The sequence below is a fragment of the Pogona vitticeps genome, chromosome 1, assembly GCF_051106095.1.
Source record: "Pogona vitticeps strain Pit_001003342236 chromosome 1, PviZW2.1, whole genome shotgun sequence".
Taxonomy (NCBI): domain Eukaryota; kingdom Metazoa; phylum Chordata; class Lepidosauria; order Squamata; family Agamidae; genus Pogona; species Pogona vitticeps.
Window position 1 is genome coordinate 238,728,599 of NC_135783.1, and position 10,271 is coordinate 238,738,869.

General features: G+C 38.8%; 1 protein-coding gene across 1 annotated transcript in view; it reads right to left on the bottom strand.

Annotated features, from left to right (window-relative positions):
- MAP3K2 (mitogen-activated protein kinase kinase kinase 2) overlaps positions 1-10,271 on the bottom strand; it is a 49,002-nt gene that overhangs the window by 35,850 nt on the left and 2,881 nt on the right. The window contains exon 2 of the mRNA XM_020805273.3: positions 113-178. Within this exon, the coding sequence (XP_020660932.1) occupies positions 113-116 (4 nt within the window). The 5' untranslated portion in view covers positions 117-178. The remainder of the gene's footprint in view (positions 1-112; positions 179-10,271) is intronic.

Below are 10,271 nucleotides of genomic sequence, written 5' to 3' on the forward strand. Positions count from 1 at the left end.
AATTAAATTTCAAATTCTATTGCATAAAACTTCAGAAATTTCAGCTTTTTCTCTATTCATTAACTTCCACACGGTGAACACAGACATATGTTTAGGAAGTTCAAGAACTCACCCATAATGGCAGCCAGCAAACCTGAATTTCAGAAGAATGGCTCTCCCATTAGAATGTCTTCACTGCCTGTATAGGAAAAAAGAGGATTTTTTAAAAAATTGATACATAAAAAAAGCAATTAACTACAATGAGAATTTAGATATATCAAGCCACTGTTAGGCAGGGGATGCCTGAAAGTTTCAGAGATACTGAAGAGCAGCTACTCCCTCGCCTCTTCATCATAAGAATAAGACAGTATTGGTAAAGACTACTGTAGGAATATCTTAAACCATATAAAGTTGCTAGTCCCAACTAGTGTAGATTAGAGATGGGCATGAACTTTGGTGTGGAGGTTCGTGCCAGCTTGTATGCATAGCTCCATAAGTGCTGCACGTACCTATCCCCCACCTCCCGGGCTGGATCTCTCACTCGCCAGCCGGTGCATACTCTTTGCCGCCTCCTCTTTTGCTGTTCAACCAGTCTCCGGCAGAGCACAGGGTTCCTTTCACCATCTCTTTGGCCTAATTGCCTCAGACAAGGAAGCAGGACAGGGAAACTGATGCTCCTGTCAGGGACTGGTCAAACAGCCAAAGAGAAGGAGAGGAGCATGTGCTGGCTGGTGAGCCGGTCATGGGCTGGGAAAGCGAAGGAAAGGAACGCACGACACCTGTGGTGCCATGCATACAAACCAGCATGAACCTCCAATGTTTATTGGTAACAACACAGAATGTCACTGTAAGGATTTCTTTCAGTATTGTTCATCATAAAGCATATACAGAAAGTGCTTTTTTAAAAGTTTGGTAGTTAGGATTGTTAACACTAGAGACCAGCCCCACAATACGTAAATTCATAAATGCTTCCTAATGGGTTGTATTATTTCTTCTGCATATGGTCCTTTACTGAAATGCTGACTTTGGTAGTACAGTAATAATTACAAATCAGGCAAGAGGAGTATTATAAGTTTAATAAAATGTAATTCAGCCATTTAATCATAAACCATGGTGCTTAGATGATTACCTCCAATCTTTCTAGATCCTGGGATGACAAGAAATCTTTTTTCTCAGTGTGATTTGAACAGATACATGTGAACAAATAAAATGAAGGGCAGGCATAGGTTAAAGGTATGTGTGTCTTTCCCATGACTTCATCTCCATTTTGCAATACCCAATCACTGATAATAGTGGGAAATATTTCAACTGGTGAAAAGAGCTTTGATGAGCCACAGCATGACAATTAAAGAATCAAAGGAATTTCACCTTTCCTTGAACAAAGATCATACTGTATACCACTTTCCACCAATCCAAAATCAATGAGGGGGAAAAAAAGAGAGCGATAACCTTCTTTCAGAAAATATGAACAGATACAGTAAATTTAACAATGAATTTGTATTTATTGCTATTTAAAATTGTAACACTTCTGGTTCTCACATCTCAGCCAGCAAGCCCAATCTACTGACCATGTGACACGATTTTTGTACCTAATGATCAGCAGTCTAAGCCATTCCTCTAAGAATGTCCAGTTTTTAAAGAATGTGTTGTCATTGTGTGTCATCCTGATGCTTCTGATTTATAACCCATGAATTAATAGACCTATGCAAGTCTTGCAATCTAAAAAACATGTGTTTCTTCACTGAGTCTATCCATCTCGTGTCAGGTCTTCCTCTTTTCTTGCCAATTTCCACTTTTAGCCTTGCTGTCCTTTCCAATGAGTCTTTCTAAAGCATTTGTTTTGTTAGCTAGCTATCTGAGAAGACTTCGTTGAATATGAAAATACATAGCAAGGAGTATTTCTTAATTTCATCACACAGCACTGCTTATTTCTCAGCTATAATTCATAATTCTAGGGACAGAAAGTGATCTTCTAGCGTTCTATGAATTGAAAGATCAAAGCAACCAGAACTGCACAGTAAGTAGGTCAACAGGGTCTGGACAAATATCTTGGAATATCAGATGCACCCCATGAATTAGCCACCAAGCGCACACCCCTTACGCTTTGCTTTGTAAAAGTATTTTCATTAACCTTTTTACTACCATTTAAATAATTTAGTTACATGCTTTTATGTCCATCAAAGATGCTGTATCCATGGAAGAAAAACAGGAGCTGCAGTTTTGCCACATGTCATGTGTGGCCTTTCTATTTACACATGTGTCATACATGTTCTAATACAGAAAGTGCAGATATCTTTGCTAGTGTCATGACACCCAGAGGCTTCATCTTTGTCATCTGAATATTCGATGGAAAACAAATATTCTCCAACTGAAATCAAGGGCAACAATATGCAACCAAGCCAATGAACCTACATATCAATAATAATCCAAAGAAGCCATTTAATCAAGACAGACAGCATGGAAGATACTTTGACAGATATGCAATGAAGAAAAAATTAATCACATCAACAAATTAATCAAATCAACGGTGCCAGTGCTGGAGTGGCAGACGGTGCTGAAGGAAAGCCACGCGGCCGGGCGAGTGCCACTGCCACCTGACGGGCTTCTACGGAACACCTGCAGCCGCTCTCTTCCACCCCCCTCAGCCCCATAGAGGTCATTATGATGAGCCCTCGGAAGCCCTCGCTGCCAGCACCTCAGGGAGCACTTAGTTTAATGCGTTCCTACGGGGCCCAAACTCACCATTCAGCAAAGTTCCTCCATAGCGCCGCCATTTTCGCACCCTCGGTAAGCGAGGGCAGGGCGCGAAAACACTTGCGGCGGCCATTTTGGGCACTCGGCGGCCATTTTGGAACTGCCGATCAGCTGTTGTAAAAACATTGCAATGTGAAGATCAGTATTACCGATCATCGCAATGCCAGTTTTTGCCTATCTAAACGTCGCAACGCAATTGCTTTTGCGATCGCAAAAGCGACATCGCTATGTGGATTCGTCGTTAAACGGTGCACTCGTTAAGCAAGGCACCACTGTATATTGTCAAATTGTCCCTGACCTGGGGACCTGGCAGTTCTATGACTGAGCAATTTCCAGAATGTTCTGTCCTCAACAATCCTGCTCAGGTCTTAGCATGGGACTTCCTTCATGGAGTATATCCATCTCATATTTGGTCTTCCTCATTTCTTGCTGCCTTCCATTTTTAACAGCATTATTGTCTTTTCCAGTGAGTCTTGCCTTCTCTTGATGAGTCCAAAGTTGGAGAGCTGACCCACTATGATGAGACAGTCCAAAATCACCAAACAGGTTGGGACAAAACAAAAACAAAACAAACAAAAAACTTCAAACAAACTGACTGATGTATTAATTTTGCCCCTCTTCTCTCTGTTCCATTTATACATGATATCAGAACCAAGCCTGCAACAAATAGGAAACCCTCTTTTCACGCTTTTTCCCACTTTCATTTTTTCCTATCAATTAGGAATGTTCATTTTGAATCTGGCTATTCAGAAGCAACCTTTAGTTTCACTAAGATTTTTGTTATGCCAGCTTTGCTGTGTTTATGCACTCTGAGCACTGATATTTTAACTGTCTGCTTTTAACTTATATTGTTTTTGTATGATTTATTTTCCATTTATTTATTATGTAATATTCCTGGAGCAACTAACAACTGAAAATATTGCACATATGTGCATTAAAAGCCACATGTACGATAACAAAACAACAGCTACAATCCTCTTGTGTAAATTACAGTAGCATAAGAATGATACAATCTGCAACAGCTGATTGCTACTAATTTTAAAAATCCCTGCTCTGATTTCTCATTGCATGTAAGTTGAGTAGCTTCATGTGTAACCCACAATGGGAGAGGAGACTCTAATTTAAAAAAAAGAACAAGGATGAAAAGCTTCGCCTGGTACCAAAAATATACAGTACAGTCACCAGGAAAGCCAGGGAGAACATTTCACAGATGGATGGGCAACTACTGAAAAAGGCCATCTCTCTTGTAACCACCCAGCTCCACTCATTTTTTCTTCATAGCAAAAAACACTACAAAATTTAAGTACATAGATTAAACGTAGTAAGCAGTATACTTTAAAAACTTAACTGAATTAACATTTATTTATGCAGCACACCCAATGTGCTCAAAGACCATATGTTATCTCGGTGATCTTTGAAACAGCTTTATAATAACTGCCAGTACAACCCTACCCATTCTACACATGCACGGCTGCTTTGAGAATGGTGGCTTGCCTAAGGCTACCTAGCAAGCTCCCAGCTGTTGTAATATTTGAACTGACTTGCAGCTAATCATGATGCTACACCGGTGTCCATTTATCACTGACTCACTGCATTTTCCCACACTACAAATCAGGAAAGGGTCCAAGAATGGTTTCTAAATATATTTTTCTTCCAATGGTGAAAAGCCCCAAAAAGAATCAGAGGAAAGTGTTTGGCACTGTATTAATCTTTATTTATACATACAGTGGGGTCTCTACTTAAGAACTTAATCCGTATTGGAAGGTGGTTCTCAAGTTGAAAAGTTCTTCTGTTGAATCTGCATTTCCCATAGGAATGCATTGAAAACCATTTAATCCGTATCTGCTCTTTTCTGTCCATAGAAACTACAGTGGAACCTCTACTTAAGAACTTAATCCATTTTGGAATGGTGTTCTTAAGTTGAAACATTCTTAAGTTGAAGCAAAATTTCCCATAGGAATGGACTGAAAACCAATTAATCCGTTCTGGCTGTTTTTTTTTTTTGTTATGTAGAGGTGCATTCGTACATTGAAGCATTAGTTCCCATAGGAACTAATGCAAAGCTGGTTAATACGTACTCTACCGCTAGGGGGAGAATTTTTTTTTTAACCTAACATGACCTAAGGTTAAAAAAAGAGCAGGAAAGGTTTTTTTTTCCTGTTCTTATCTTGGGTTTCTGTTCTCAAGTAGAAGCAAAATTTAGCAAATGGAGCTGTTCTTAAGTTGGATTGTTCTTAAGTAGAGACGTTCTTAAGTAGAGACCCCATTGTATGCTCATCAGTCTGTCTCCATCTCCTTCTACAGAAATTTAATTCTGAAAGTTAAAGATAACTGGGCTAAAACAGTCATCACAATGTATATCAGAACAGAAACATCACAATATATGACATATGCATTAAATGCAGAATATCGTATGATTTAAATCTTATCAGGGGACAGCATACTCAATGCCTTCTTTCTACTGGAGTACTCTGTGCTCTTAAAAATGTTTCATAACTCTCTCTCCTCCACCAGTCTTAAATGATGAGGGAAGGAAATAAAGTTCAGTTGCACTTGCAGCTCCAGTATGATATTGCACATGATTTCTGATATCAGTCTCATGTCTAAAAGGAGATTCTGAATAAACAAACATACATTTTAATAGCTTTGCTAATTTTTAGAAGCACTGTATGCTAACTTGAAATTGTGATTTAAAAAAAATTAGTTGCCTTGGAAGCTAAGCATTTTGGACCACGAATACTATTTTGATAGAGGCGAGCATTTGACCATCATCACAGTGAGTTGTTCTTGGTATAGGCAAGACACATGACCTTGAAAAATCTTAATGACAACTATCTTACAGTAAATCCTGTGCTCTACAAAGAGATAGGAGTGATGGTGGTTATTAAAGAAACAAGGAAGAGCAGGAGGACAAGTACATAAATGAAGTGACAAGCATGTACAGGAACTGTACAATACTTTATTAACAATATTATATTATTCATCAAAACACATTTGTAGTCTAAATTTATTGAATTAGTGCAAAGCTAGAAAAAGTCCAAAAGCAACAGAAATGTACTATATGCAGTATAATTCCATTAAGTGCAAAGTTTAATTTTGTGAAAGAAGTATGCATAATGCCTTAATTGCAAACTTGATTCTGGCTTGCAAAACAAATAAAATAGCTTTCAACAAAATTAAAAGAATTCCTGCAGAACACATATCCTATGGTAACATGAATATAAATTACACATATTTAAGGTAATTAAAATGCACATAATGAATATTTTGTCTTCTAAATTAGAAGAGAATAAGAATGGTGTATTCTTAAGTTGTGATTTTATTTAATTCTTTATGGGCAATCCAAGATTATTAAGCATGAATGGATCTTGTGTACTGTCAGTGTCAGTTAATAAAGAATGTACTGCAACGGGCTTGATGATACAGACCTAGTTATTACATCAAAACGTGGCTCTTCAGGCAGGCCTTCCCTCCTGTCAATTCTTGAAATCTATTTTTCTGTTCTTTCATTCCCCATCTTGATCACATTATATTATTGTTTAAATGTTTTGATTGTGATGTTTTACTGTATTTAATGATATTTTATTATATTTGTAAGCCACCCCAAGTAGACGCCGTCTAGGGGGGCGGGGTAGAAATCGAATGAATGAATGAATGAATGAATGAATGAATGAATGAATGAATCAATCAATCAATCAATCAATCAATCAATCAATCAAGGGTGGGCAACTGGGACTCTGCAGGTGCCGCTGAACTGATTCCCATCATCTCTCAGTACTGGCTAGTGTGGCTAGGGCTGAAAGTAGTTATACATTAACCACATCTGGAGAACCACAGTGGCCCACCTTCAGTCTTGAGAGACTATGGTAGTGTGCTCTGTATGGAGGACTTGGAACAGCGTCTAGTGTTTTGATGCTGTACGCGAAGCTGGAGTGTCCTCTCCAGGGCAAGAAGCCTGGGTAAAATAATGTGGAAGATAGGCTGTTACCCAAGCAGCAAATCCCCCCTCTCCACGTCACTGGAATAGTCCAATGGAAAGGCAAGAGCTAATACAACTGGTTTCAGCGATGTCGCAGGAATTGACAGAATGACACGAACTGCCTCCGGGACTCCAGCTCCGGATTTTGCCTCGAGGTTAACTCCTGAAGCCTTTTCCATCAGTGGATATAGCCACAAGGCAGTGGAGGTTTGAAATCGGAGTTTTCCTTCTTCTAGATGGGCTGCCTTCCAGGGCTGAACGAGTGGCCCACCACTGCTTTATATTTCAAAAGAATTTAATTTTTGTTTTTTTGTTTGGGAATGTTGTTTTGGGATACCAAGCTGATTATGTTTATTGTATTTTTTTACAGGTACAGTGGTGCCTCACTTAACGATTACCTCATTAAACGATGAATCCGCTTGACGATGAGGTTTTTGTGATCGCAAAAGCATGTTTGAATGGGCAACATTCGCTTCCCGACAATTGGTTCCCTGCTTCGGGAACCGATTCTTCGCATTACGACGATCAAAAAAGCTGATCGTCGGGTTTCAAAATGGCCGCCCGCTGTGTAAAATGGCTCCCCACTGTGCTTTAGGATGGATTTTTCGCTGCACAGGCTGAGGTATTTAGCCCACTGGAATGCATTGAACGGTTTTCAATGCGTTTCAATGGGCTTTTTTATTTTGCTTGACAAGGATTTCGCTGTACAGCGATTTCGCTGGAACGGATTATCCTCGTCAAGGGAGGCACCACTGTATTATTTAGAACAAATCAGTATCAACACTTATTTATACTGAGAAAAGTTTGGATGTAACTCTTTTTGCAATGTTCTAACGCTTCACCTTAGAACATCACTAATTTATCAAACATTTATTTTATCTCCCTCAAACAACTAAATAGTATGCCATGCTTCTCCTCCAACAAGAACACTCCTCGATATATGGGTTTACTATGATCCAGCAGAAGTTTAAACACACTTCTTCCATAGTTCACATGTGATTTCTCTCACATTGGCATGATTGTATATTTGAAAATTAAGCCAGCATGGATGCAATTTGGCACATTATTGCAATTTAGCTTAATCAAATAAAGAAGAATGGCAAAGAATTTAACTTCACTACTCTCAATTTACTTTACATTGTTTGTACCATATTCTTGCAAGAAACTGAAAGATATTATATTGATTACAGTAACAAAAGAGCTCTTGCTTGTGTTTGTACAATACACTGCATTACAATTTGCACAACATGCACAGGTTGTTGCAAGAACTGAGCTTGTGCATTGCTCCCCCTGCATGACAGGAGGAGGTGTTTGGAAGCTTCCACTTCACAGCACTTCACCAAGTTACAGTATCTAGTCCCTGAAATGAAGTTACACTGTAGAGCTATGGGTAGCTTAAAAACAATAAAGATTCATAAACCATCATCTGAATTTCTTTTGTTTCAATCTAAGCAAAAATCTTGACTGCTACAATTACACAAAACTCCTCCTCAGAATACATAGGAGGAGTAAAGAGAGGCAGAGAAAGGGAGGCAGAACAGAAGAGATGTATGCACGATTCAGTGTACTTGATTTGGGTGAAACATAACTACATTTTAGTTTACATGTGACCATGTTCTCTATGTGTCAAATGAAAACCAATATACTGTAATATTCGTTATTGTATACTATGGAGTCTCAATGCTGCCTTCCACTCAGGGATATGTCAAATTAAAGCCAACATCATTATCTAAGATTAATGATAATGTGCCTACTTACTTGAGAGTAAATTCCATTCAGTTTAATGTTGTTTACATCTGTCTCTCTCTCACACACACAAGACCGGCTTGCAAGGCTGCAGTCCTACATGCATTTATGTATCAATGAATTTGAATACAGATTCACACTATGAATATATTACTACCTTCAATAAAGCCATTCAGTTGCTTAGAAACTAAAGACTGTGCTCTAGAATAAGGCATGCAATTGATAGGAAGTGGAAGTGCTTGTTCGTTCATTCATCTACAGAAGAAACACACACATTAACAAGAAATATGATGTGGACTTCTTGTTAAACATCTACATCACTGGCCAGAATTCTATTTGCTAGTTGCATTGGCTTAAGTGCAGTGGCATAAACTGAAATGGTGAATATCTGCTAGTTATACAGTCACTGCTGGTATCCCTTGTTGCATGCAAATCATGTGAGCTAGTGCACTGAACTGACCAAAATAATAAAATAAAAGTTTTTGCAGATAACAAGGAACTACAGCATCATAAATACCTAAAGACTAGAGCTATTCTGTTTTATAAAGAAGGTATGTCAAGTGCGACTACCAGATCAACTGCACAGATTAACATTCTGAGTGGTACCAGTATTGTAATTCACAGATCGCATTTATTTAGATAGCAAAAATGGCACTACCTACACACAAGAGCAAAGATGGCACTACCTACACACAAGAGCAACGATGGCAGTACTTACACACAAGAGCAGTATGGCAATGAAATCAATTATCTCAAGAGGTGATGAGTGCTCCAACACTGGAGGCATTCAAGAGAAATTTAGACAACCACCTCACAGATATCTTTTGATTTCTACTCCTGCATTGAGCAGTGGGTTGGACTCAATGGCCTTATAGGCCCCTTCCAACTTTATTATTCTATGATCAGCCAGCTTTGAGGAACCCCAAGGTTTACAGAAGTACAAAACACACACACACAAATACAAACACACTTTTTACATTTATCCTCAAGAGGGATCACCCCCCCCCTCACAAACCAGTGAAGACTGTGTGCTGATATGGGCAAAAAGAGTAGAACATGGGGAAGAAAGAGAAAACCGGGATGGGAACAGATTGGAGTATCATGAAATTACTGACTGACTGGAACAGTGACAGGAACATTTCATATTGCAACACTGGGTTGCAGCTCCCGTTTGTCAATTAGAATGAAAAAACAACTTAGAATTCCGCTGTACCTGAAAACATAACAGATTTATTGAACTACAAGGTTTCATAGATATAAGTCCGCTTTATCTGATATGTCAAACATTATATCCAAACGGCATGTGTGTTCTGTTGCCATCAAGTTGGAAGTGACCTTTATAGGGCTTTCAAAGTAAGTGAGATATTTAAGGAGTGGGTTTAACAATTCCATTCCCGCAATGAGTTTCCACGGCCAAGTGGGGACATGAACCCTATTCTCTAGAGTCCTAGTCCACCACTCTATTCACTACTACACAACACTGGGATTCTTATGCAACATGAGATATATTTTTATGGTGAGGGAGAGCAAACAGTGAAGCCAAACGATAATACAAAAAAGGCCACTTGTCTGAGGCCATGCTTTGTAAACTTTAAAATAAGAGAAAACATACTGATGACTCACAACAGCTGTAGCAGTTACATTATAGCAAAGTCTAAATGATTATGTTATCACAGAATGGCTGAATTCTTGTTGCTTTCTATAGTAAATCACACTAGAGTAGGCCTATTGAATCAGTGGATTTGGTGGGGCACCTCCGCTTTAGTTCCACTGATTCAATACATCTACTCTAGTTGCAACTTACTATGCAACC